The sequence below is a fragment of the Leishmania panamensis genome (assembly GCF_000755165.1).
Source record: "Leishmania panamensis strain MHOM/PA/94/PSC-1 chromosome 3 sequence".
In the NCBI taxonomy this organism is placed as follows: domain Eukaryota; phylum Euglenozoa; class Kinetoplastea; order Trypanosomatida; family Trypanosomatidae; genus Leishmania; species Leishmania panamensis.
The window spans coordinates 148300-176051 of NC_025876.1; the positions used below are offsets into that span (position 1 = coordinate 148300).

General features: G+C 61.4%; 5 protein-coding genes across 5 annotated transcripts, besides 1 other annotated feature; all 5 read left to right on the forward strand.

Moving 5' to 3' along the window:
• Positions 1–2793: 2793 nt before the first annotated feature.
• LPMP_030410 (hypothetical protein) lies at positions 2794–5994 on the forward strand (the record flags this gene model as incomplete). The annotated part of the gene is made up of 1 exon (XM_010702682.1): positions 2794–5994. One exon carries the CDS (start codon positions 2794–2796, stop codon positions 5992–5994), a length of 3201 nt encoding a protein of 1066 aa, XP_010700984.1.
• Positions 5995–11015: 5021 nt separating this feature from the next.
• LPMP_030420 (hypothetical protein) lies at positions 11016–13886 on the forward strand (the record flags this gene model as incomplete). The annotated part of the gene is made up of 1 exon (XM_010702683.1): positions 11016–13886. The coding sequence occupies one exon, from the start codon at positions 11016–11018 to the stop codon at positions 13884–13886; it is 2871 nt and encodes a 956-aa protein (XP_010700985.1).
• A 1243-nt stretch (positions 13887–15129) lies between these two features.
• On the forward strand, positions 15130–18126 carry LPMP_030430 (hypothetical protein; the record flags this gene model as incomplete). The annotated part of the gene is made up of 1 exon (XM_010702684.1): positions 15130–18126. One exon carries the CDS (start codon positions 15130–15132, stop codon positions 18124–18126), a length of 2997 nt encoding a protein of 998 aa, XP_010700986.1.
• A 68-nt stretch (positions 18127–18194) lies between these two features.
• Positions 18195–18681: a repeat region.
• Positions 18682–19611: 930 nt separating this feature from the next.
• LPMP_030440 (hypothetical protein) lies at positions 19612–22620 on the forward strand (the record flags this gene model as incomplete). Its single annotated transcript, XM_010702685.1, has 1 exon — positions 19612–22620. One exon carries the CDS (start codon positions 19612–19614, stop codon positions 22618–22620), a length of 3009 nt encoding a protein of 1002 aa, XP_010700987.1.
• A 1177-nt stretch (positions 22621–23797) lies between these two features.
• Positions 23798–25483, forward strand: LPMP_030450 (phosphate-repressible phosphate permease-like protein; the record flags this gene model as incomplete). The annotated part of the gene is made up of 1 exon (XM_010702686.1): positions 23798–25483. One exon carries the CDS (start codon positions 23798–23800, stop codon positions 25481–25483), a length of 1686 nt encoding a protein of 561 aa, XP_010700988.1.
• Between the last annotated feature and the right edge of the window lie 2269 nt (positions 25484–27752).

The following is a 27752-nucleotide window of genomic DNA, read 5'->3' on the forward strand; positions in this document are numbered from 1 at the left end:
AGGTGGGGGAGAAGTGGCAAAGGGAAGCCGAAAACAACGGCCAGCATTGCCATGGTAGATTAGGGTATACACAAGAGGCGCACTAGCTCCGAGCCCATCAGCTGCTGTGGGTGTGGGTGTCGTCCGATCGATGCCCCTCCTTTCACCCCCTCTTTCTCTCTCTTGAATGCTTCACACACCCACACACACACACAAACTCTGCGTCTCTGTCCCTTCTCTCTTCTTCACTCGTACGTCTCCGCTCACTCGCACACACACACACACGCACAGTGGTCAGGTGTGATGGGTTGACAATCTCGAATTCCCCTCCCCCCTTTTTCACTCGCCCTCTGTCAGACATTCTACAGCCCAGCAGGGAATATTCAGTTACTTTGATTGATTGTTTTGTGTTTTAGGCAGCGGCAGCGGCAGTGTTGGTGTCTGCCCGACTTCGTCGTCGCCAACGCAGCTCATTTCCCCTGCTCCGACGCAGCTGTAACACACACACACACACGTTATAGTAGAACGCCAAAGAATCCTCTGTCGGAGGGGTGGGGCGTGCGTTTCGTCCTGCGTAGGTGAGTGCCTCTCTCTCTCTCTCCTCCCCCCTCAACACACGCCCGCACATTCTTCTTGTTTCATCGCCCCCGTCTCTTCTCTCCATCGCTCTGTTTCCATCTCTTTCACGTTTGTTGACTTTTTTTCCCTCTATAGAGTTCATATCAGCGCAGAAAGGAAAGGAGGAGGGGCGTGTGTGTGAGTGAGTGTGGGTGTACCTCTCTCTTCTCCTGTCCCGTTGTTGCGCTTCTGTCGAGGCTGCGTGGCTGCCACTGCACCTCCCCCACACACCCCGAGCACCCACCAACACGATTGAAGACGCACGCGCGCACGTGAGGTCTTCCCTCCGGAGCGACACCACCCACCATCAGCCCTCTGATACACACGCACGCACGCCACGCGGGCAACAATTACCATCGTCGTAGTTGCTCCTTCTCCCCTCCCCCCCCCCCCATTCCCATCTATCCATTCCTCTCACCCACTCTACATATTCCTTTGTTTTCCGTCTCCCTCCCCTCCCCTCCCCTCCCCTCCCCCTCTCGCCTCCTCCCCCTCCTCCTCCCTCCTCTCTTTGTATTTCCTCCTGCTCGTGTCAGCCGCTTTTTTCGCTGTCGCCGTTCGCCGCCGTCATTTTTCTGTGTGGTTGTGGTCTTTACGACTGCCCATCTCTCCTCCCCCCCCTCTCTCTCCCTCATTAGGGTGGAACGCACACGCACAATAGCCAACTCCAAAGGCGAGGCAAAAGGTAGCAGAAAAGCGGGAGGGGAAAAACAACGGCAACACCACCGCCGCACGACTGGGAGCCGAAAGAGAAGTTGTCCTTTACAGAGAGGCAGCCGTATCCCCATCCCCGTCCCCGCGTCGGCTTTTGAGCAGAGGCGCGCGCAACGCAAGAAGCTGAACGACGTGGGCGGAAGAAAACTGCCGGAAACGCCACGAAGCGCCCGACACCTCAACGTAGACGATTACACTCCGGCATAGCGGGGAAGGGAGTGAGCGAGCGAGCGAGAGAGAGAGAGAGAGTGAGAGAGACATATTCGCCGTGTACCCGCTGTAGACGCGCGCGTGCGTGTACAGCGGGTGTGATCGCCAAAGGGTCAAACAAGAAGAGCAGTAGCAAGTGTGTGTGTGTGTGTTTTTTTGGACTGACCGCAAGCGTGGCATACCGCATTAGCTCAAGGACCGAACGCATAGAGGTGGTGGTGATTGTCGTCTTCGGCGTCGGTAAGTGTGTACTCCGGGGGAATCAATCGGTGAAGCAGCGCCTCACCTGCATCGTCTTCCTCCTCCCCTCCGCGAGTTTGCTGTGCGGCGCGGTGGCCGCTCTGTTGTCCTCCTTCCTTCTCTCGCGCCTTTGTGTGCAGTTTCCTCTGCGCCGGCGTACCTCGCGCGCGCGCGTGCATCCCTATCTCCACACTCTCACCACCACCATCATCGTATTCCTACTACGACTAGAACTACCGAAAGGATACAGTTAAACAACGTGGAAAACTCCCTCCCCATATATTCTTTGCTCTCTTTCGTTCTTGCTGCTTCGTTGTTGCTAGGCTAGTAGTTGCTGTTGCTGATCGTGGTTCTTGGCGCTGTCGCGTGTGGCTGAGTCGTGCTTGTATTTGCTCTCGTGCATGTGCGCGTGTTGGCGAATCCTGGCTCTCACACGCTCAGCACTACGGACCCCCCTCCCTTGAAACGGCTACTTCGTTCAACTCGAAGCGTCCTCCTCCAGCTTTAGCACCTTTCGTGCCTCGTCGCATCGAAGCACTCTTCTCCAGAAGACGTACGTCAGAGGTGCAGGGGAAGGAGGAGGGAAGGAAGAGACGCGATCTCGATTCCTTATTTTCTGTCCGTGTGTGTGTGTGTGTGTATGGGTGGGTGGGTGTGGGTGTGTTGGTGCCTGTACTTTTACTTGCTACTCGTTTGTGTTCTCTTCTTTGAGCAGCTGGCTTTTGCTTGCTTTCTTTTCCCCTTCTCTGTCGCTACGCTGTCCTGCCTGCGTCTCAGCGGGGTGCACCCGTGGGCACTCCTCCTCCTCCCCCTCCTCGTGAGCTTTCTTTATCCTTACCGCGTGCCTCTCTCTCCTTGTGGCTTTGCTTGCGGCTGTCGCTGTAGTTTCCCAGTTTACCTTCGTTTTGTTCGCTCAGCTCAGCATTTCATCATATTGTCGTTGTCGTTGTTGTTGCCGCTTGTCTTGTAGAGGGGAGGAGGGAGGGAGGGGGGGGGGGGCGCCGTCTACTGGGTCGTTCTGTACACGCAACGATGCAAACACCCACCGCAGCCTCCTGGCAGCGGCAGCAGCAGCAGCAGCAGCAGCAGCGTGGAACGGACTTGGCCTTTTCCTTGTCACCGCAGCAGCGGCCATCGCCTTCGCTGATGTCGCCGCCGAGTGCGCCGCGACAGCACGGTGGCGGACGCCATCAGCATGGCCACCGCCACCAGTACCAGCGCCTACCTCGCGCTAGCGTACCCGCTCCTCCACCCTACTCGGATTTCAGTGGGGTCGCGTCTGCCGGCGAGTCGGTATCGCCACTCTTGTGGTCATCGGAAATGCCCTCGCCGCCTCGATCACCGCTCCAGCATCAGCAGCCGTATCACAGGCGATATCGCTCCTCTCTGCCGGCACCGCCGCCGCTGCGCATACTGACGCTCTCGTCGGACCACTCATCCCTGCGGCGCACACGCGCAAATGCGCCGCGACAGCAGCAGCAGCAGCAGCGTGCCCATTATGTCGACTCGAGCGCTCGCCCTGCCGTGGGTCGTGCTCCTCCGCTGTCGATCGCCGCCTTGGAAGAGCATGGCGCAGCGGAGGCTACTGCCCGTCGTGGGTCTCGCATCCATCATCGACGAAGCACACGCGGTCGCAGCAACGTGCAGCCGCACCCCTCTGCAATGGTGCTGAGCAAAGACCAAGAAGAGGAGACGCTCCCGTCCACGCCAGTGAATCAGCGCATCCCGGCAATGGTAGTGCCATCGTATGACGTGTGCAACCTCAACCTTTCCGGTGCCGGTGAGAGTGGACCAGCAGCAGCAGCAGCAGCGGTGGTGGTGGGTGGTACTTACAGGTCGTCATCGCTCACCTCGCAGGTGTATCAGCTCAAAACAGCGCAGCCACAGCCGCAGCTCCTCCAAAAGCTCAAGTTGGTGGACGGTGTATGGCGGGGCGTTGTACCTCCGCAGCAGCAGCAGCAGCCACCGACATCAGGGCAGCCGATGCAACGTGGTACGGCCGACCACCCGTACCATGACCAGGTTGCGTGCCACTCATTCAACAGTCACTGTGGCGGCTGTGAGAGGTGTCTTGAAGGCGTCGCGGACGGCGCACACGTCGAGGGTAGCAGCATGGGCATCCACGGCGAGTCGGCGTTGGCAAAGGCTCCTGCCTCCCCGACAAGGTGTCACCTGGCGAAGAGCCCAACATACAGGACACCAGCAATGACCACCACCACCGCCGCCGGGACATCGTGCGACCCCTCTATGTCGGCTCTCGGCGGTGACTGGCGCTCACCGAGCCTCGCGGCGGCGAATATGTGGTGTCACCATCAGCACTACCCGCAGCTGTACCACGCTCGTACTACACCCGCATCGGTCGCAATGCGTAGCAGCAGTGTCGGCCTATCCGACGGCCTCGACATGGCTCTTTCACCCATCTCCACCCCTGCGCGTGCGCCACGTACGCCCCGGCAGCTGCAGCTCGATCTGCATCGCGTTCACTACTACCACCATGCCCACTCTCTGTCAGTCCCCTCTCTCGCTTCTGAGGGGCCGTACACCACTTATGGGCAGTGCAGCACGCCGCGCGAGGCCGATCTGGCTGCCGACACGCCGTTGTCGACGGCTCCCGGCGCCGCTGCTTCGGTGGCCGGCCGGAGCTACCACCAACCGTTGGTGACACCCACAATCGTGATTGCGAGGGCGACCCCGGCGGCGGCCCGAGACGCACTCATTGCCTCCACATCTATCGGAGCACCACTACTGCACAACAACGCGCGCACAATGCCGTCATCGATCGCCTTCGACCTCGCTTCTGCGACTGCAGCCGCCAGAAACCTTCGCGCGGGCAGCGGCGTTGATGTGGTCACTCGCCGCGGCGGCGCAATCGCGGACCATGACAATGATGATGACGGCGCAGCACTTCTGCGCGCCTCCTCCTCCGCGCACTTGCGCTATCGGCGCAATGCAGATTTTCTCTACGCCGTCGACAGCGCCGACGAGTGCGAGACCACTGCGGTGCCGATGACCAACGCTGCCACGGCGGAGGGCAATGCGTTTATGCTTGCAGCTGCGCAAGCCACCGCGACCATGGACTCGCCAGTGACCCTGTCGCACTTCGTCTCCTCCTCCTCTTCAGCGCCGTCGTCTGAGTACTGCAGTCCGCAGCAGCTCCGTGTTGGCGACGCGCAGCAGAGGGCACCGGGGACAGCGACGCCGGCGCGGACAGCGGCGCTTCGCACATATCAGCCACAAAACTCGGCACCATACGACAGACATGGCGCACACGCCGCTTCGCAGCCTCCTCACGTTGGCAGCGGCGGTATCCTCCACCGCTGCGCCACCCTGACCCCTCTTCGGTCCCTGCGCCACGACGCGGTTAGGTGGGAGGGCGCCAAACTCCTGACCACCCCTCCCAGTGCCACCTGCTGCGCCGCCAGCACGGGAGAGGGATGGCGTTCCCCGATGCTGTGGGACCCGCGCCAGGCCCGCGACGACCTCGAGATGGAGGCTGTGAAGCATGTTGCGCGGTTTGCCTTGGCACAGGTGGCCGCCACAGCAGCAGCGGCGGGTCCAGCAGCAGCAACGATTTGGTCTTCGGTCTCGCCGTCTCCCGCGTACGCCACAGCGCCTTTTGACACCGTGGCGCAGGCAACGGTGGTGGCGATCTCGCCATCGCACGCGCGGGATGCGAGCCGCCCGGAAGAGACGCGCGATTACTCGGTGAGTCAGGATACCGTCGCCGTTGAGGGGGAGGAAGAGGAAGCGGCGGAGTGGCTGGAGCTTCTCCTGCACTACCGCGACCGCGAAAACGAGAGTGGACGCATTCGTCGTGCTCTCGTTGATGCTGCACCGGCGCCGCAGGTGCCAACGGCAGAGACCGAAGGCGCCAGCAACCCCAGCGCGGTCGCGGCGGCGACGCTCTCATGGTGGGCTACCTCGTCTCTTATGCGTGAAGGGCTTCCATCGCGCGGTAACGGAGGTGCACTACAGCAGCCACAGGGGCGGCAGCTGCATCACGCTCGAACTCCGTCTGCGGTTTCTTCGCCATCGACAGGGACAGCAACGCGAGCGGCGTTGGCGCCACCTCCATCGCAGCTGTGTGCCGTCATGACAGCACACAGGGCAGCTCGCACGATAGCGCGGTGCGTACACTACCACGTGTGGCGCATGCGCGAGGGCGAGCGCCGGCGCGTCTCTGCCTCCGTCGCCGCGCGCCTGTCACGACACGCGTCGCAGCGCGCTGCGTAAAGCCCGTCATAACTTGCGGGCGTGCACGTGATTGCATTTTTGGCGTCGTGCTCCTTCTCTCCCCTTCCCTGCGCACGCGAGGTGGGAGAGCTGCTTGTAAGGCGCAGGCACGCCTGCCGCTTGCCACACCATAGATGGACACACTAAAGCGACAGACAAGAGAGGAAACTGCGCAAGAACCAGCGGCATCATCTCTAGGCGCGTGTGTGTGTGTGTGAAGGATGCGAACATTGCAGCAGCGGGTATTCGCATCGCCAGTGCCGCTCCTATCACGGTGTGTCTGTGCTTCGTCTGCGCTCGTTCTCTCTGTCTGTGCGCAGTGTTCTGCCTCAACTAACCACTTCATTCTTCTCCCTTGTGCGTTTGTGCCTGTGCTGGCGTTGGGCTACGTAGATGCTCATGTCTTCAACAACCTCCTTCTCGCCTGGGCGTGTGTGTGTGTGTGTGTGTGTGTGTGTGTGTGCCCGTGTACGTAGAAATTGACTCGCATGTTTTCCTCGGCTTGTGTGTGTGGGGGGGGGGGGGAGGAGGAGGAGGAGAGGGGGAGGGCTGTGTGCGTGTCTTTCGATCGTTTCAGGACAATCGTTGTCGTTGCCGCCCACTCTTTCGGTTTATTCTCTCCCCACCACCACCACGACCACCACCACCCCTCCGTTGCCACGACTTCCTCACACGCCACGGGCGCCATGCCACACCAGCCCACTTTCACTTGCCCCTCCCCTACCCCTCTTACCCATCATAGAAACTTTCTCCCGCCGTCATTTGTCTTGTATGCGCACGCACGTGTGTGTGCGTGTGTGTGTGTGTGTCGCCCTCTCTTGTTTGTTCGTTTCGTGTTCTTCTTGCCTCTCCGTCGGCGCATGTTTGCCGGTCTTTACTTAACTCCGCCACGCGCATCCCCTCCCCCGTCCTCCTCGCCCTCGCGCGCCTGTACGCGCGTTCTCAGGCCTCTCCATCAGACGCAGACGCACAGCGTGCGATAATGCAACAGGTCAAAGTGAGATGCGAAAGACAAAACAGCATAGCCGCCGTTACCTACTGAACGGCTTATGGGTGCTTTGCGCGGTACAGACCATTAACCGTGCTGTGCGAATGTGCCTCTCTCTGAGTAGGTGCGTGCGGGTGTGGGTGGAGGGGATGTTCGCATCTGCGTATCAAAGTGTCTCGTGTCTTCTCCATCTCTTCCTCTGACCACAACCTTGGGTCGATGAAGAGGGCCAAGTAAAAGGCTACCCACGCATCCGCCCCTCACACCGAGGGTGAAAGTCGCATGAGGCACGCGTAGTTGAGGGGGGAGGGGAGGAGGGTGGTGATCTTTCGGTTTCGCCACCTTCGAACGCGAGCTCGTGGCCCCCCCTCCCTCATGCGACTGCGTAGCGCGTCTTAACGAAGCTGATCGATGTCTGTGTGGTTGGGGGCTCGACTGTGTGGCAACTGTTGACTCCCCCCTTAAAACTTACTTTTCGTCGCCTCCGACGTGACTCCGGTGTTTTGTCTTCTCCTCCCTCCCTCCCCCTCCTCCTCCTCCGTGTGGCCCTCCCGTGCCTGTTGGGGTTTACGCCCCTTTCAGCCCACACACGCAGAGTAGGTGAGCAAGTTTAGGGGGTGGCTGGACTAGGTTTGGCTGCCCTTGCCTGAAGCTCATGTTTACCCCTAGCCTTCTTCTTGGGTGTGCATGGGCGTGTGTAGACCGATCTCTTTCCTCTCTCTCTCTTTCTCTCTCAGAGCCCCTAACCCTTTCTCTTCTCACACGACTGACACATCCGTCCCTCTAACACCACTCTTACTACTCCTCTCTCTCTCTCGCTCTCGCTCTCACTCGCTCTCGCTCTCGCTCCTCTGTAACTCCTAGACACGTACGTGGACGAGAGCGAACGATCGTATGCCTGTTTGCGAGCGACCGAGAAGGTGGCCGGTGTGTTACAAATTTTTCGTTGTTGCTTTTGTCCAGCTGCAGCCTCTCCTCTTCACGCTGCCTGCCTGTGTCGCGCTGTGAATGAGCGCAACGAATGGGTCTGCTGCGCTGACGTCTCTCTTGCTCGCGCTCACTCTCCCCTGTGTTTCCCTCGCTGGGCGAAGGAGAGTGCTCGTCGCGTGCTGCGCGCGTGCTCAGCATTGCGTAGAGGTACAAGTTGGCTACATGCCTTGGTTCCTTGATGGGGCGTTATGTTGAATGGTGCGAGTGGTGCCTGTGTAGGCTGCGCCGACGCACTGCAGGAGGCCCCCGTATTGAGTGCCTCCCTCACCCTCGAAGGAGGAGAGGGGGGTGAGCGGACTGCGTTGTGTGAAGCACGACAACAGAAAAGCAACAGAACAGGAAAATAGGCGTCTGTGTGCTGCAGCTGTGCAGCACCGACTGTTGGTGAGCACTTCGGTGACGAAGTGGGTAGGAAGAGGGCGAGGAGCAACCGCCATGGCGACTTGACGCGACAGGGGGGGGAAGGGGCGACACAGGGGAGGGGCACGCTTCTTGTCGCCCCCACCCACCCGCGCATGTACATGTATGGGCATGGGTGTGTGTTTAGGCTTGTGTAAGGCTCTCGCTCTCTCTGATTACCTTGACATTACCCACTGCCGGCCTTCGCATCTCACCCACCTCCTTTCATCGCCAGTATGAAGTACACCTGCGAGGGCTTGAACAGACGAGGAAGGCGAAGAAGAGAGAACGCACACGTGCACACACCTCAGCAGATTCATGTTTGCCCGCTCTATTTATGATCGACTTCGTCATCGTTTCCTACACGCACACACACACACACACACAAAATGAAAAATATAATAACCTCAAAGCACAACGACAGCATCAAGCGCTGCTGACTCGACACCCACGCACTGTCGTGTGAAGCTGAGACACCCACCCACACACACACACACACACAGGAGAGAGAGAAAGGCGAAAAGGACCATTTAGAAGCTCAACAGAGCGTGCCGCTCATGTCTGCTCGTTCTGCCGCTACTATCACCGGAGCGCCAGGCGGCGTTACCTTAGCGGCGGCGACAACGACGTTCGCTGGCGCCACGTCTTCGCCAGCTCCACTGAAATAAAGCGATAGGCCTTGTCCTTGACAGCGACTCCTACCACTACTACTAAGAGGACGAGTGATGTGTAGCTGAGAAAACTGGCGTGTCATCGTCGCCTTCGCCGGCCGCCTCCACGACAGCAGCCGCACCCACCTCGTGGTTTACCCATGGCGCGACAACGTCTGCGCCGCTACGTATTGCGCTCAAGCAAAACTTGTCTGCTAGTGCACGCCGGAACGCTGAGCGACTTCGCCTACGTTGTTACTCACCCGCCCCGCTGCGTGCAGTGCTGCATGACCGTCGTTGTTGCGCCGCTGCCGCCGCGGTGGCCGAGCAGGAAGGGGTCGTCTAACGACGTCTGCGCGTGTCCGTTGCACAACATGCCGAGGCGAAGCCCGAGGTGGTGCGCATCATTTTTACTTTTGGGTGCAACTCGTAAACGCCTGCCTCACCGCGACGGACGGCGGCGCTGAGGCAGGGGCAGAAGACACCGTCACACCGCAGGCATGGCTGAGCCGCCCCCCCCTCTTCCTCCCTCCCTCCCTCCCTCCCTGCCCTGCCCCCCCCCCGGGCAGCGTGGGCTGGTGTAAGATGAGGCGGAAAAAGGGGGGAAGGGGTGGGGGAGTGCGGCGGCACCCTCGCACTACCCCACCACGTCCTCCCTAGCCCACATAGTCGTCTCTGTTTCGCTTCATTTGCCCAACTTCACCGAACCGAAGCCAAAGCGGCACAAGGGAGAAGCGGACAAGGACGAGAGATTTGTGGGAGCGTGCGTAGGTGTGTGTGAGAGACGGAGGGAGGGAGGGAGGGAGGGAGTCGATAGTGCACGTCGGTCTCTCTCTCTCTGCCTGCGCATCGCTTGATGCCCGTAGCTCAGCCCATGTTACTGTTGCTCCTTTTGTGATTGACTGCCACACACACACACGCCGCCGCCGCTCGTGCTCGCTGCTGTGGTGGTGGTGGTGCTTTTCTTTTCCTGAACGATTGTTATACTCTACAGAGATGTGGATGTGGCTGATTACGCTGTAGCTGAACACCCTGTTTCTCCTCACCACCGCCAACAGGATGTACACGCCGCGCCTTTCACGCCATGTCGTCTACTCTCTCTCTCTCTTGTTCACCTTCTTCAAGAGCCCCACGCCATTACCCATCTCGCCTCCTCTCGTCGCTCACCTCAGCCTCGTTGTCATCAGCGCACCCCTCCGCTCAAGAAAAAGAGAAAACGCATCCACGCACCAACAAGGCAAAAGAGAGCGTCACACACGCACGCACAGGAACGAGAGCATGCGCGTGTTGCCTTAGGCTCATCTCCTCTTCGCCCTCGCAGTATGCTGCGGAGCAGCGACAGCAACAATGCCATGCAATCCCACAGCCGCCGCCCCTCCCCCTGCCCTGCCACTCCACTCACCTGCCTACCTACCACCTCCAACAGAACTCCTCAATCCACACACGCACAACCCCTCCTCCCTCCCTCCCCTCCTCCCGTAACCACAGCAGCAGTGGCGAGGGGGAGGAGACGGAGAGTCACAGCGACGCTGTTTGTACGGCTTTAGTCCTGGTTGGAGCGGGTTTAGTTTGTTCTCTGCATCGTGCACCCTCTCGAGAGGCACGCAGACGCGCGCGAAGCGCTATCGACCACCCCCCTCCCTCCCTCCCTCCCTCCCTCCCTCCTCGACGAGAAGAGGACTTTCAGGCGCACAGAGAGCGGGCGAGACCGCTGGACACTTCTCGATACGAGTGGCGCGCTCGCATCCACTTCAGAGCGCCTCCGCTTGCGCCTCTCTTATTCGTCGCTTCTTTACCCCCCCCCTCCCCCTTAAACGTCTGCGCCCTCCCTGCGACCCGCTTCTCCTCCCTCTCAGCGTCTACTATGCCCCTGTGCGCACCTTTGCTCGACCGTTGCTGCTGCACTGAAACTCCTTACCGCCCATGAGCATCCGCGCCGCCGCCACCACCACCACCATCACCCTCCCCTGCGTCTACTTCTTTGTCGCGGCAACATGGTACCTCGAGCGCAGCGAACTACCCGTGTATCTGCGCCATCATCTGTCATGCTGTGGTGGTCCTTGGCGGTCAGAACGAGGTCGTGGATTCTCGCCTGCATCCTTCTTTGCCTGCTGGCGTGCCGTGCAGCTCGCACTTCGCCATCAGCGGGCGATGAAGGCATCGACCATGGACACGCGAGTGACAACATTACTGTGACGGCGCACAACACCGACAGCAGCGTCGGTGACAGCGGCGCGTCGAGCATGCGCGCGCAGAGCAATGGAGCTGCCTCAGCGCTGCTGCACCACACCGCAGGGAGAACACGCGCAACCGGCCCGCCGACGTGCCAGGAGCTGTACGCCAAGCGGGCCTTGTCCTCCTCGCTGCTGCTGTCTGGCGACTGCGTGCTCCCGCGCATCAGCAAGCAACTGAGCGGCGACCGCAGAGATGACCTCCTGCGGCGAGCCTCGTCGGCAGAGGCGGCGACGCGCATCTTTACCTGGCACATTGGCCCACGCACACCGGCGCACCAAGCCCCACTGCAGAGCATATTTCCCAGCTACTTCATGAACCTCAGCACCGCTGCTGCCGCCGCCACCACGGCTGATGGAGCGCGGCTCGCCAACGATGCCGGCGGTGGCGCGCAAGGGCTGCTGCGGGCCGACGCTGCAACAGCGAGGCGCATACACAACTACAACGCTCTTTACTCGCACGAAGGACGCATGGCGGCTGGCTCCACCTCCTTAGGCGGGTACCGCAGCACTGCCGCCGCCCGAAGTGGAGCACGCGGCAGTAACGCCTACGCGGGCAAGAGTAGAGGCGACGCATCGTCATCGGCTTCGCTTATGGACTCAGCGTGCGCCGCCGTGCAGCTCATCACCAGCGCTGCCGCACATGTCGTGGAGATGTCTGGACTCGGCCATTACGCCCAGTGCGCCGCTACGGAGGTAATTGCGAATCTGCGCGTATTCGCCTGGCGCAGTGTCACGGCGTGGGGGCAGCTTTTCATGCGCCGGCGGGTGGTGGTGCGCATCCACATAGGACTGTGGCGCGGTGCCACACCAGCGGCAGCACCAGCACCAGCGGGTGATGGGGGTGACAGCAGTGGCTCGAGAGAGAGCGCTATGCTGCCCCCTCGCTTGATGCTCTCCCGCATGGCGATGTTGACCCACGGCTCGCTGTCGCTCCTGCGCGTGGTGTCGTTTCCGCCAGTTGTGCAGCTCGTACCGGGCACGCCGCTGCCGCCGTCCTCCCCCGCCTCCAATTCGTCCCCGCAATCGGCAGCCACGTCGTTTGTGTGTTCGCTACCCGCCGTCCACGCAGCCTCGCTGCTGCTCCAGGAGGATGCGATGGCACGAGCGCGAGAAGCCCAGCAAGCTGCGGCAGCGGCCGGCGAGGCGGCATTCTCGAGAAGGCGGCCGCATCGCGCACGCCCAGACCCGCTGCCGTTGTTGAGGCCACGCCTGTGGATGCTGTCCGTGGTGAGAAATGTGGCCCACCTTGCCGACCGCTTACTCTTGGGCACGAGCCGCACCGGCGATGCAGCGGAGGGGTCGATTTCGGCCGATGACGGGGTCTCGAGGTCGGCTGCTGTCACAGCAGCGCGGGGATTTGTGGCTCGGGTGCGGGAGGAGTTAGGGCCGCACCAGAGCTTTGGCGAGTCGCTTCTCCCCATCGCGCTTCAGCAGATGCTTGGCAGCCGCACACTGCACACGCACACGCAGCTCATAGAGGAAGCGGAGGAAGACCGGGTGAGATTTTTTCTGCAGTGGGAAGCGTCGCTGCAGGCCAGCACACCGATGTGTCTCGCACTTGCCGCCCTGCCACCGTCCTCGCTCGACGCGGAGGTGGTGGGGGCCGGCATTGCAGCTCAGTCACTCGCAGCAGCTGATAACCTCCCTGTGTTATTGGAGGAAATGTGCAGCCTCGACACGGTGTGGCTGCAGCTGCTATTCGTGGCCTGGGTAGTGTGGCAGCTCGAGCGACGCGTCGCACAGAACCTGCTCGTGCACCACCTTGTGACAGGCCTCAGCGGCATTCTGCTGCTGCTGCTCCTGCTTCTCTGGTATGTGATCCGCCGCCTGCAGGGCACCTCATTCCATCTGGCTATGATTACCATGGCGCTGCTGTTGGGTGGGTCAACGGCGGTGATGGACGGCCTGCTGGATGTCGTGAGGAACATCCATTCCATAGTGGTGTACCTGTCAGAGTCCGCAGCTGGCGGCGGGCATGGGTGGGACGGTACCGAGGGCAGTGGAGACGCCAACGACGCCCCCTCCTCTTCCACGTTCAGCGCCCTCTTCGCTCTGGGCGGTGGCGCTCTTCTGCTCATCTGCGTTGGAAGCGGAATCCTGCTTAACTGGCTCGTCCCACCCGCCGTCCTGCGCGCTACGACCTTCTGGTGTGTCCGGGCGCTGCTCTTAACGCTATGGGGGCTGTGTGTGCTGCGCAACGCCCCGGCGACAGCAGTCGCTGCTCTCCTGTGGACACTGTGGCAGTCGCGGTCACTCGCGCGTATCGCGTCATGCTTCACATCCCCGGCAGAGAGCGGCAAGAGTCGCATACTTGTAAGCAGCGAGCCACTGGAAAAGGTGCCGCTCGATGCTCGGCAAGCGCGTGGGTACGTGAGACCGCTGGCAGTCTCCTCGTGGGCCGCCACCTCGGACAGTAACACTACGGGGTACGCCGGTCTGCTCACCTCGGCGGCTCGACTGAAGCGTTACGAGGAAGAGGGGGCGGATTGCACTCGGCGTGCGCTGGAGAGCCTGGCAGCGCACCTGCGCGCCAATCCTGGTCGATACGCGACGCGACTTCGCGACCCGAATGGGGTGCAGCAGTGGGCTGGTGCTGCGAGCACAGAGACCGACGAGGAGGCGGAAGGATAGGCGGCAGTGACGCAGTTGCAGCTGTGAGAGGAGAGGCGGCAGCCAGAAGGACAAGGGGAGTCGCTCGGCAAGCAGAGAACACTCGTTGCTGTGTGTTTCGGGTGTCTCCTCCTGGCAGCCATGCCGCGCTGCTGGTCATTCCCGCACATACGCACGCGCGTCTTTCCTCTCTCTCTCTCTCTCCCCCCCGTTCCCTCTTACCATGTGGATCATCTTCAAAGCAGAACGAGCTGAGCTTTTTGTGTGTGTGTGTATGTCCTCCTGGACGTCTGCGGGCCTGCGCGTGTGTGCGTGCGTGCGTGTATGAGAGCGAGAGGAGGGGCGCGCGTATCGTGCAGAGGAAGAGGGCTGTGATGTGGCCAAGAAGAGAGTGGGAGAGAGCGCGGGGGGGGGGGGGGGGGGGGGGCATAGCTGGTACGTCTCTTCCAGCCCCAACCACCCTATCGCCCTACCCACACAGCCCCTCTCTTCTCCCCCTTCACCACCGCAGGCCGCTGTCTTCGTCCTGCGTGTCCCTCAGCCCTCCCACGACGCTTTCCCTTCCCTCTCTCTCTCTCTGGCACACACACGCACACGCGCACGCCCTCCCCGGCGAGGAGCAGCACACACTGCAGAACTCGAGTAGATCAATAAAGGACCGAGCAAATATGCATTTTGTGGGTGTACAACACTTCAGCTCGTACGTCACAGCACCTGCGTCGGAAGTGAGAGCCAGGGAGAGGGGGAGAGAGCACGCAAGACACACTCACACTCTACGTACCCCCCCCCTTGACCCACCCCCTCTCGCGTCAACGCGCCACGTCTCGCTAGCGCATCCACCCAACGCACATCTCTCTCTTTCAATGTGGCTGCTTGGTTGTTTCGGAGGTTGGCTCGCTCTACGTGTCCATCATACCTCTCACCTGTGCCTTCCCCTGTGACTTTGCCTCTCTCTCTCCCTCTCCCCTTCCCCCATCTCCTCGCCCGACCCACCCAACGAAACCTCAGCGAGAGCGCAGCTGCCCGCTTTCACCCTACCCCCTCCCCCCCCCTCCACTACCACAAGCCCGCACACCTTACCAGTGTTCACACACACACACACATATATATATATACACCTCTCTGTGTTGAAGGCAAACGAGGAAGAGAGAAGCAGCGGCAGCGGCGAACACTGGCTGAGACTGCCGCTCGGGAGGGAGGTGAGACTCTCAGCCGAGTACAACTACGAACGGTAGAGAATAACAACCACATTATCGGCGACACCATGCTGGAGCAGATCGAGCACATGTTCAGCCAGGATGTCGGGCTTGATGAGTACCTGCCTGGCACCCCGCACAAGGAGTACTGGAACTTCCACAACCTCGCCGATGACTTCCCTTATCATATGATGGGCCACAGTAACTTATCAGCGGCGGCGGAGCAGCGACGAGGTTGCACAGCAGAGGAGCGGCTCTTTCGAGAGCACGAAGCCGTGCGTCGGCGCCAGTTCCCATCGTGCTTTGAGGAGGCCTGCGCCTTCGGCAACCTGCAGGCCGCCATATTGATGTGGTCTCAGGGAACCGTCGACATCCCCACACGGCGGGCGATGTACGAGGGCAACAGCGCCTCCGCCCTCATGTGGGCCGCCTTCAAGGGACACCTGCCGATTGTTCGGTTCCTCGTAGACCACGACGCGCCGCTGGAGGCCGTCAACGCGCTCGGCCACACAGCACTCAAGTGGGCCATCACCGGCGGGCACACCGACGTCGTTCGTTACCTTCTTGACCACGGTGCCGACCCGAGTCACTGCGATCGGCAGGGCTTCGACGCCGCCTTCACGGCCGTGCAGAGCGACCACCTTGCGCTGCTGCTCATGCTCACCGAGGACGCGGCGCGCGAAGGCCATCTCCTGCAGACCAGCGATCACGGTCTCGTGTTCTACAAGCCGTCCGCGGAGCAGCAGGCGCACGCCGCCACGTGTGTGAGCCCGCGCACGAAGAAGCTGTACTACCTGCTGAACCCCCTGCAGCGCGATGTGGAGGGGCACACGCTCATGCACTGGGCCGCCTACCGCAACTCTCCTGCGACGTGTCAGTACCTGTTAGACCATTGGAGCTATGACGTGGATACGCAGGACAGTCATGGCCGCACACCGCTGGTGTGGGCCGCGCGCGAGGGCTTCTCTGAGGTGATGGAGCTGCTGCTCAGCCGCGGCGCCGACCGTCACATCGCAGACAGCGACGGCTGGACGGCACTGCAGCACGCCCGCGTCCGCAATCATCTCGAGGCTGTCTATGTGCTGAACTCGTACCCCGTGTCGAGTCTGACAGCTACCACGACTACGTCCACCTCCGATAACGCATTCTCTGACCACAACCTCAGTGAGTTGGCGGACTCGACGAAAGCAGCGCTGCTGGCGGTGTCCGCAGAAACCAACAGCAACAGCGCCAGCAGCGGTCGGTACGTGTGCGTGCGGGACTGCCGCGCCGCCGGCACACTACGCATGATCCGCACGAACACCACCTTCGCCATGATGGCCATCGCCGGCCCTGTGTACCTGGCTCTCAGCCTCCTTGTGATGACGGTGCTGCCACCCACTGCGAGCTACTTGCCGTTTGGGGCACTCTTCTTCAAGAACGTTCTGTGGTCCATGATGGTGCCCCGTCCGACGCAGAGCAGCCGCAGCGGGCCGCCGCCCTCCATGATCAAGCGCATCGGCATTCCGAGGAGCATTGCAGAGGCGGTGCGCGGCACGTGGCGCTTCCGCTTGCGCGACCCGATAAACTTGTTCATCTGGCTCACCCTCCCAGTCATTCAGGTGTGGGCGTGGAACAGCCTGCAGCTGGTGCCACTCTTCTCCCTCTCCGGCCGTGACGTCGCCGTCGGCACAGAGCGGCAGCCCCTTATCCACTATTTTGGTCTTTCTCTCGTCCGCCTCCTCACGTTCCGGTCGAGCCCGCTGGACCAGCTCCAGGGTGACAACGTCGCCGCCACTCCAGCCTTCGTGGCTGCCGAGCAGGCATACATGGCGCAGTCGAACAGCCTCGTGCGTTGGGTGCTCACGCTGCTCCTGCTCATCTCTGTGGCATGCGCGGTGCTGTGCAAGCTGCTCGCCGGCCGGTCGATAATGCGTGCGTCGGAGGAGGGCACGCTGCGCACGTCTCCGATCTGGCGCATCCTCGCGTCGCGGCAGTACCGCTGGCTGCATCCGCGCTTCTTCTTCCAGGAGCGCCACATGCAAATACCGCTGCGCGCCTTCTACTGTCGTGAGCGCGACGTCATCGTGCGGGGCTACGACAGCCACTCGAGTCTACTGGACAGCCCGATCGGACGCTCGAACCACCTCCTGTTCGTGCTCTCGTTGACGTGCTTTGCGCTGTTTGAGCTGCTGGTAATGGTGTGGGGAATTCAGCAAACGACGGTGCTGCTGCGCTGTCCTGACCGCATGCCGTGGTACCATGACGCCTTCTTTGCCTTTCAGACCACCGAGGCGATGGCCACAGCGATGCGCCGCTCTAAATCGTTCACGTCATCAACACCTACGGCTGCTGCGATGGGGGCAATGTCGATGACCACGTGGAGCAGCGCAAACGCACAGTCAGTGGCGCCGTCCGTGTTGGCTGCCGCGGCGCCTGTCTTGAGCTTCGCCTGGGTAAACACAGCGATGGAAGTCCTGCTGCACGGGCTACCGTGCCGCCAGTACGCCGTCCTAGACAATATTACGATGGACTACCTCAACTCAGTAGCCGCGTTCGCCGCCGCCGAGCACAAGCCGTCCAGGCTTGTCAGCTACGCGCACCGAAGTCTCTTTCTCTTCCGCTACTACCTCTGGCCAACGCGTGCCTCGACGCTCGGCGTGTGGGTGCTGCACTGCAGTGCCATCTCCGCCCTCTTGATTGGCTATGCTGCCGTGCGCCAGTGGATCGGTGTCTGGCGCGGCGCCACACGCATGGAGCTGGCAAACCCGCTCGGACAGGGCAGTGATGGCGAGCTGGTGTCGATCTTCCCCAGGGACGCACAAAATGCCCAGCGTGTTGTGCCCATCGACGACGACGAGGAACGCTACTACGCGGCCGTGTGTCCATCCAAGGCCCGCGACATGACCACCGGGAGAGCAGCAGCGGCGGCGGCGGGTCGCGGTCGGTGTATATATGCAGAAGGCAACGGCGTCGTCAACATCCTCGCCTTCCTGCTGGGCCGGAACGGGAAGCGCTGGCTGGGTGCCATGACTGTGTCGTCCCACAACGCCCCGGTGAAAACGCCCATGCTGTCATGCGCATGAGCAGGAGACACCAGTGACACTTGCGTACATCAAAAAGGGTGCGTGCGTGTGTGTGTGTATGGGGGGAGGGGGAGGGGGGGAGGAGCACACCTCCGCGCGTGGCATCTCAGGCTCCAGTGCCCCGCGCAGAGTGTGGGGAAGCCCCAGCAGCAGTCCGTCCCCACCCACTCACCCCACATCTCTGTCAACGCCGTATCACTTCTGGTACTGAGAGGGTCAAGCACCTACAACGTAGAGGAGCCTAAGCTATGTATCACCATTGATGTCAGCGGTCAAGTCCCTGAACGGCGTGGCTCGGACGCATCGCACCCGGCCCTCGCTGTCTGCTGGTGTGGAGAGGGGGGGGCCTGCGCCACCACGAGTGGGATGCGCCACGTGGCGGCCGGCATGACGGGGAGCGGCTGTGAGGCGGCCTGCTGTGCGGGTGGTGGGTGGTGTTTGAGGCGGGGGCCGTGCTGGGATGGCTGAGTCGGCGCATTGCTGCTTGCACGCGTGTGTGTGTGTCTTACGGCTGCCTCGCACGCCACGCGATGGGCCCCTGATGGCGAGGTCGGGTGAAGTGAGGGAGCTCCTCTGTGGAAGGGAATAGGAAAAGGGGTCAAGAAAAGACGTGTTGGTCTCTGTGGGCGATTTTGCTTATAACGGCGCGCGCGTTTCGCGTATTCGGCCGAACGATGCGGCGGTGTTGTTACTGTTGATGGTTGGAGAGGGAGGGAAGGGAGAGACCGCGGATGAGCGGATTCAACGATGCAACACAGAACGAGAGAAGGGGGAAAAGAGGAACAGTGAGTGTGTCCACGAGCGGGCACCTCTTCTCTCACGTGGCATGTTTGCGCGATTGCATCGCAGCCCTCTCTCTCTCTCCTTCGCCGGCCTCCTTTCAGGGGGGTGAGTGGGTGGTGAAGGTACCACTGTAAGTCCGCCGTACGACATCCCCCTTTCCGCACCCCCTCCCCTCACACACCCTCCTTCACTCGCAGAACAGACAGAACTCACGAGTGCGTCTGCACTTCCACATCCGCCCTCTCTCTCTCTCCTCCCGTTCCTCCATCCCTTCCTTCCTACCTTCCCCCTCCCCTCCCCCCTCCTCTCCACACACACACACACTCGCCGCCATCTTTGGAGGAACTTCGCACTCCAACGCAACACATGAAAAAGCGAAGAATGAAAGAACTCTCGACACTCACTTCGATTCAGAGCCCCGCGCATCAACGTGTACGCCGGCATCTCCTCCTGCGAGTGAAGAGGAGGCAAACCAGCGTAGAGGAAGCGAACGAGCGAAGGCAGATCTTGTCGCTGTAATCGCAACCCGCGTGCACGACTGGGCCCATCCGACGTCGCGTCCCCCCCCCCTCCATCGCTATGCGGCCTGCAACGCCCCCCACCACGGCGGACTGTAGCACCGCTTCATCATCATCATCATCATCTCCGCCAAGGGCGGCTGCCGCACCGCCAATAGCCACCGTCATCACTTCCGTCGTTCCTATGGAGGCGGGCGGACCGATAAAGGTGGCAGCGGCGCACAAAGTGAGGGCGACTCCGCGTGTACGGAGAGGCGAAGAGAAACAGAAATGTAGTAACAGCAGTCGCATCGCCAGGCCGTCAGAGCCGCCGTATACGCGCCACAGCGGCGGCACCGGCAGCAGCGCTGGCGGCGACGGCTCGCCACTTGAGAGGCACGCCGCCGAAGAGGCGGATGTCGAAGAAAACGAGGAGGATATCGTGGTGGATGAGCTGGACCTGTACTGCGGCACCTCGGCGCTCCTGTACCAGAGCCCTGTGACCGACATCGTCTGGAGCAACGCCACCGCCGATCTTCTCCGCTCCGCAGCACAGGCTACAGTATCGGCGGGCCCACCGGCTGGGCGAAGAGTCGTCGACGCGTTGTCATCAATGCGTACACCGTCGTCCTCGGCATCGTCGCCCTCGTCGGCATCCAGAAAACCTCGTCGTAGCGGCACCTCAGTCAATGAACTCGACTGTCAAGAAGAGGAAGGGTCAGCAAGCAAGCGGGGCGTTGCTGATGATGCGATCTGTAGTGGGGCAGGTGATCACCGTGTCGCCGGTGCGCCGTCGCGCCACCTGATGGAGATCATCGCGCACCGACACGACGCCGACAACGCCGAGGCGAGCATGGGTTTTGAGGGACACGGTGCCACGGCGCCAATCGTAGGCAGCTGGCAGGGCCGCGATACCAACGGGGGTCAGCACAACGGCATCACCGGACCAGCATGCGCGTCTGCCGAAGCAACGGCGACGCGATCTGATCAACGTAAAGCCTGTGGGGAAGGTGTGAACGTCGATGTGTGCTCGTCGTCACCTTCGTCCGGACGACGGCAAGACTGCAGTGGTGACAGTGGCAGCGGCAAAGGCGGTGGCGAGCACGGCGCCCGCGATGATGGAGACGCAGAGGTGAGCCAAGGAGTGGCAAAGAAGTCTACTTCCATCGTCCCCGTCGATGTCCAAGCGCCGCCGACGTCTCTACGGCGCTGGTCCGCGGCAGCAGCGCCACCGCTGCCACCACCGCCAGCCTCAGGGACGGAGGATGGCTCATATATGCCGCCGTTAATGGATGAGTTTGACGGTGAGCTTCTCCAGCTTATCAAAGCGTACTATCTGCGCAAGCAGTCGACGGCTGCAGTGCCTACCCCATTGTATCCACCGCCGCCGCCGTCTTTGCATGAAGTGCCACCACAAGCAGCGGTGGGGGCGGCATCGTCGAGCTTCGCGCCGGCGTGCTGCACAGGCCACGCGCCCAATCGTGTGAGCAGCGGGTGCAGCAGCGACGGCAAAGGCGGCAGCAGACTTTTGGGGCCTGCGGCAGCGGCTGAGAAGCGAAGAAGTGACGGTGGCGTAGATGCCCCGCTTGACTCACGCTTTCCACCCCTGTCGATTGATGATAAACAGACCCCATGCGGTCCGCTGAGAAGCCCCTCTGGCGTGTCACCCGCGGCTGACGCAGCAGCGGTGATTGACGCCCGTAAAAGAGGGCCGAAAGAGCCCGAGGCGTGTCCTCTGGGGGACCGCCGCTCTTCGTATGCAGTGGAGCCTTCTGACGACGCTGCTCTTGCCTCAGCTGGCGCGGCAAGGCCCAGATTTAGGGAAAACGCGCTTCACCGGACTCCTTGCATGGGCAGGAACGTTGTTAATGTTCATAATGACAGCACTCGCGTGGGCTGCGGAGCAGCAACAGCAACGGTCGCAGCATCCAGCTTTTCCCTGCGGCAGCACAACTCCCCACCTGCCGCATCATCGTACGATCCCGCGACTCTCGGTGAGGCAAGCAGAGGACAGCACCGAGCCGCAACGGGGCAAGGGGCCGCCACCCTCCACGAAGGTGCGGCAGTCCTGCGCCACCAAACTCACGGCGGTACCACCATCAGCGGAGGCAGCGGAGCTGGTAGCGGAGCTGGTAGCGCGCTCGGTAGCGGCATTGCCAGTAGCCTCAGCGCTCTCTCCAGCCTACCGTCCTATAGCTCCACCTCCTTCGTGCGCGCCTACGTATCTGACATCAGCCTCAGCCTTGAGCCGGCCATCATCGTGTCGGCGCTGACAGCGGCCCTCAACATCATTGTCGTGTACTTCCTCCAGCAGCACGTTCTCGACACCCGCGATCACCTTGGCCTCTTCCTGATCGGCAGCTACATGATCTTCTCCTCCTACTACATGATATATTACTTCCTCGAGCGGTTCTCCGACTCCTTCCGCCGCATCGCGTCGCAGGACAAGAAGTTCTACATCATTGGAAACCTTATCAAGGCGGGCATCCTCATCTCCATCACGCCCTTCGCGTGCGTACACCTGGTCAAGATCATCGTCTTTGACGAGTGGGAGAGCAACATACTGCGCAACCTCGGCTGCCTCTACGCGATTCCCGATTTCATATCAATGGTGATTGTGCGGCGCATGCGGTGGTCAACGTGGGTGCATCACGCCTGCGTCGTGCTCTTCAACTACTTCAGCATCATGAACAACTACCAGCACGAAAATGTCTGCCGCTGCGTCGTCGTCTACGCGGCCTTCTCGTCCTTCGCGTACTGTGTGAATGTGCTCTTAGCCTCCCGCTTCCTCGGCGTCTCTGCGAGCGTGGCGCGGGTGCTGTCGTTTGTGGCACTCGTCGTGTACGCCCTCTGTTGCGCCGTCAACTGGGCCTGGCAGGTGTACTACCTGCGCCGCCTCCTCATCAGCGGCCACGATCACTGGACCGTGTACGTGTACATGTGCCTTATCTCCCTCGTTATGTGGGATGATATCGTGCTGAACAACTGGTTGCTACACCACGCCCGCAACAACGCCTATGCCGCCTCGCAACACCTTCAGCAGCATCGCACCCGCCAGCAACAGCAGCAGCAGCCGTCGTCGGTGTCGCCGCTGATCATGTCAGCGAGCCTGTCACAACGACCCAGTCCGTTGTACCGTAGCCAAAACACACGTGCCGTCTACACAGCGCCGCCGCCGCTGCCGCCGATAGGACTGCCCCCACGTGCACCGTGACGTGCCGCCATCTATACGTGATTCGCGTGTGATTCAAGCTGAGTGAGTCGCAGGGGGGGGGGTTGACAGAGTGAGCCGCGCCAGCTTTTCCCCAGCGCCCATCACCCACCCCGCCGCCGCTCTCTCGCCCCTTCCCCCCTCCCTGCTGCATCTACATGTGAACGCTACGGCCTCGTTGCTGCATCCTTCCTCTTGTGCTTGATGCCGTGCTGCGCCGCTCGGGCATCTCTTTCCTCCTCTCCGGCACACGTCGAGACCCTTTCACACACCTGGGAACGCCGGCATGCCCGTCAGTCACATGTCACCGTCTACCGCTGCATACCCACACCACCTGCCCAGACTCGCCACCACGCCCTCCCCTCCCCCCGTTCTCCCTCTCCCACGGGGGTCCACTTATGTCTCTCTCTTTCCCGTCAGGGTGTCGGGTTTCCCTTGGCTCCTCATCACTTACGTCGTCTCTTCACTGTTTCGGTTGTGCTCGTGTTGCTTCCTGGCTGTGCCTCACCTGTGCTGCGGGTCGCCCCTTTAAACAGCAACAGGCGGGGTGTGTGGGGAGAGGGGGCCTTTTACGCGACCCGAATGTCCTCTCTCGCCCTCTCTTTCGTTTTCGCTGACTGTGCCCGCCTGCGTACCGTGAGACGACACCCACACACACACACACGCGTGGTGCTGAAGGATCCAAAGCCAACACGAGGCTTGGGGCGTGTCATGCGTCCCCTCATCCTCTACCGCTCTTGCCTCGGCTGGCAGCGCGCCTCTTTCCGCCTTGCTGCCGCCGCATCTGCACCTACGCGCGGCACAATGGTCGCACAGCACCCGCGATTCCGGCGCATTCGCGCTGAGACGACCGGTCATTCCCCTCCCCAGCCATGTTAAGGCGTCAACCGCCATTCCTTCTCTTCCCCCCCCCTTCCTCCCCCCTCCCACACACACACGCCTTGTCCCTCTCCCTCTTCGTCTATCTCCATCTCCGAATCTGCCGCTCCATCACGCACTCGCGCCAACCCCCTCGCCGCTCCTTAGTGCTCTCACAGGCATCGTCTGACTCCAACGCGCACGCACACACACACGCGCCTCACCTCACCCACTTGCTACCCCCTCCCCTCCCCAACCTCGACTCTGCTGTCTCGCCCCCCCCCTCTTTTTTGCGCTTCTTCTCGGCAACGTTTTACAAGAGATGATCCACCCGTATCTATGGATCGTGGTCGTGGGGGGGTTTGTGGGCTTCCTCGTGGCGTGCGGCAACGGCGCCAACGACCTCGCCAACGCCTTCGGCACCAGCTACGGCTCGCGTGTGCTCACAATGCTACAGATAATACTCATCGCCTCCGTCTGTGAGTTCGCCGGCGCTGTCGGGCTTGGCAGCCAAGTCGCTACCACCATGTCCAGCGGCATCGCCAAACTGTCGTACTTCGAGAAGGATCCCTGCGTACTCATGTACGGCTTCCTCTGCACGCTCGGCGCGACCTTCATCTGGCTGCTGCTCGCCACGATCAACAGCCTGCCCGTGTCGTCGCACCACGCCGTCGCAGGCGGCATCATTGGCTTCTCGCTGGTGTACGGCGGTGGCGACGCGGTGGTGTGGGCCGGCCGCAAGAGCAGCTTTCCCTACATCTCTGGAGTTGTCCCCATCGTCATCTCCTGGTTCATCTCGCCGCTGCTGTCCGGCATCGTTGCCGCTATACTGTACAGCATGGCCCGCTACCTGCTCCTTGAACGCACGTTTGCCGTGCGCCTTGCTCCGTACCTCATGCCTGTTGTCGTGTTTGTCGTCGTCTTCCTCGAGTTCGTCTTCATCTTCCTCAACGCTGCCAAAAACCTGCTGACGTGGTCGTCCGCGCGCGCGGCGTGGGTGGCAGTCGTCGTGGCCTCCGGCGTGGCGGTGGCGTCGCTGGCGGCAATCCCTCTCATGAAGCGCCGCATCGAGTCCCTACGCCTTTCCGGTGAAAATCATGCGGCGGAGGAAGGCTGTGATGCTGTGGAGGCGATGCGAATGAAGCTGGCGGGCGCGCGCTCGTCGGCCATCCGCACCTTCGAGACCAGGACGCAGGCCGCCGAGGGCCACAAGCTGGAGAAGCAGCGCCGCAAGGAGCGCAAGGCGCTGTGCAACCCCACGACGACCAAGCTCATCGAGGAGGGCAGAAACGATGCGGAGGACGCACGCGCGGAAAATAAACTCAGTACAGTGTCACGCCTGGTGGACGGCGCCGTCGTGCGCGACGAATCCTCGGATGTGGATAGCCCATTCGACGAGAACGATGCGCCCCGCGTGTCTGAGATCGATCCGAACGTCAACTACCTGAAGTATGACGAGAGCGGCGTGCGCATGTTCGACCCGCGCGCCGAGTACATGTTCCGTCTACTACAGATCGTCACTGCTGCCTGCACGTCGTTGGCGCACGGCTCCAACGATGTCAGCAACTCAATCGGTCCCTACGCTGCCATCTACCAGCTGTACAATACTGGTAACGTGGCGAGCACGGCGCACATTGAACTGTGGCTGTTGTGCCTTGGCGGCATCGGCATCGTGGTCGGGTTGGCCACCTTCGGGCTGCCTATCATGCGGCTGCTGGGCGAGAAGCTGGCGGTCCTGACGCCGGCACGCGGCTGCGCGGCTGAGGTGGCCACGGCACTCGTCGTGTCGCTGGCGTCCACGTACGGCATCCCTGTATCGTCTACGCACTGCATCACCGGTGCAGTTTTGGCCATCTCCATGGTCGACGTCGGCATCCACCGCGTGCGCTGGATCCTCGTACTGAAGATGTACGCCGGCTGGATCTTCACGATAGTCGTCACCGCCATCATCTCCGCCTGCTTCTTTGCGCAAGCCATCGCCGCCCCAGTGCCGCGTGACAGGGGCTAATCCGCAGCACCCACCAAGACGCTTCACTGTAGTTGCTGCCGCTGCTCCTGCTGCTGTCGAATAGCTCTGTCGGGTCACATTCATCGAAGGGGCATGTGGGCGTGGCTTAGGTCCCTCTGTGTGTAGGCGTGGATCTCCTGCAGGAACGCATAATCCCCCTTGATCGATCGTAGTTTTTCTCTGTTATGTGTTTGCCTACTTTCCCTGTCACGCTCACCACGACTCCCCCTCACTCACTCACGCACCCTCCACTCTTTCTTCAGGTACATTTCTCTCTAAACTGTGCGCTGCTTGGGAGGAGAAGAGAGGAGGGGAGGAGGGGGAGTTGCATGTGTGCTGTTGACTTGAGGACGACGGCGACTGGGTGGCGGGTGGCGAGGAGAGGGAAGCGGGAACGGAGGTACATCGCAAACGGGAGGGCGTAGCGGCGCAGTGCAGTGGTCATGCTGAGATAGGTTAGCCGGCAATGAAAGAGTAAGAGAGACACAGTGCGAGTGGAAGAGAGCTGCGGCGCGCGTGTCCCGCGGGGCCTTTTTTGTCAGTATGCGCAAGTGAGGCGGTATTCTTCGCAGCGAAGGAAAGGGAAAGGGAGTGGGGGGCTGCATGAAGGAGACGGCAACAAGAGGGGTGAGGCCGAAATGGAGGGGGCGACCCGAGGCACTCGATGTCGTCACACACACACATACACTCTCCCTCGATGCCTCGGTCGGGACCTTTGGTTTCCTCCTGAAACGCTCTCCCCCTTTTTCACGCCGCCACATCTCCCCATGCCTTTGCCTTTCCTCCTGTCGCTTTACTCACCGGACTGATCGATCTCTTCTGCCGCTCTATGTTGCTTTTCCTGTGTCCCCCTCCTCGTGTTGTCGTGCGTCAGCTCTCTCTCTCTCTCTCTCTTCCTCCCCGCGTCTGTGGCAAGCCTGGTTGGCCTCCGCTCTCGCCTCGTGTATGCTCAGCCAGTCCCCCACACCTCCTTTCCTCTCCTTCATTGCCCTCCTTTTTCGGCTGTCGTCGTCGTCGTCGTTGGCTTATTTAGCCCATCTTCATTTGTTGTGGTTATTTTTAGCTGCTCGGATGTGGACCTCAGCCTCCTTTCAGGTGCCACTTCCCCCCCCTCCCCCGCGTCCCGAGCAGCCGCTTAAACCCGCGCATCCACACGCCCCCCACCATAGATGACGCATGCAAGTCCTCGCTACCTGCATGTTGCCTCTTCCGCTTTGTTCGGCCGCCTCCCTTCTCCCTCCTCCCTCCTCCTCCTTCTCCTCTGGCAGGTGTGTAGTGCGTGTGAATAAGTTGCGCTCTGTAGGCGTGCGGGCGTCGCCGCTTCATCGAGGAGCATAACGCTCAGCGCCTTCTCCTCTTGTCCCTCCCTCTCCACTGGCAGGAGGAGCGTCGGCGCCACCACCACCACCACACCTCTGCTCGCTCGCTCTCTCCCGCTCTTCGTCGCACTTCGTTTTTTTTTTCTCAGTGTTGTTGCTCGTAAAAGCTCCGCACGAGAGAGTCAGCAGCGTGCGCATTGACCCCGCCCACCCCCACTCCTCGACCCTCAGCGATCCACCAGCGCCAGGCCTCTTTTACATCTTCAGGTGTTTAGCTGCTTCCTGTCGCTCAGCGTCTTTCAGTCTCTTTACTGCCAACCTCCTCGCCCCTCTCCTCTTGCCTGCGCCTTCTCTCTCTCCGCTCCTCTACTGCCGCTGGAGTGGATGCTGGCGGGGGAGTGTGCGGGTTGTGTCTCCATAATTTCTCTCTTCGACTGTGCGGTGACTCCCTCATGCGGATACCAAACAAACAACGGCGTCCAAAGAGAGAGAGAAAGCGCGCGAAGAGCAGTGAAGTGAAGAGTTCGCTGTATCGTATCGGTACCGGCCTGTCTGTCTGTCTGTCTGTCTGTGTGTGTGCTTCCCTCTCTCTCTCCCGTGTCGCTTCTCGCCGTCTGTGCGGGTGCGGGTGCGTGTGTGGGTGTGGGTGTGTGGGGGGGGAGGGGAGGGGGTGCTGCCTCTTGCCCTCCACCTACACGCACCCGCACAGACGGCGAATTAATCAAAATCATGTTTTTCCTTCTCTCCCTCTCCCCCCCCCCCTCCACCCCACCCCCCTGTGCCCGAGTCACTGGCCGGCTCGCTCGTTCGCGCCTATCGCGTTATCCCTTGTTGAATGTTCCGCGTCGCTGATTGAAACACCAATACGAATCCGCGTGGGATTGAAAAAGGCAGGGCGAGCGAGCCCCACCCACTCGCACGCACGCGCCCTCGCCTTGTCGTCTCGTGCC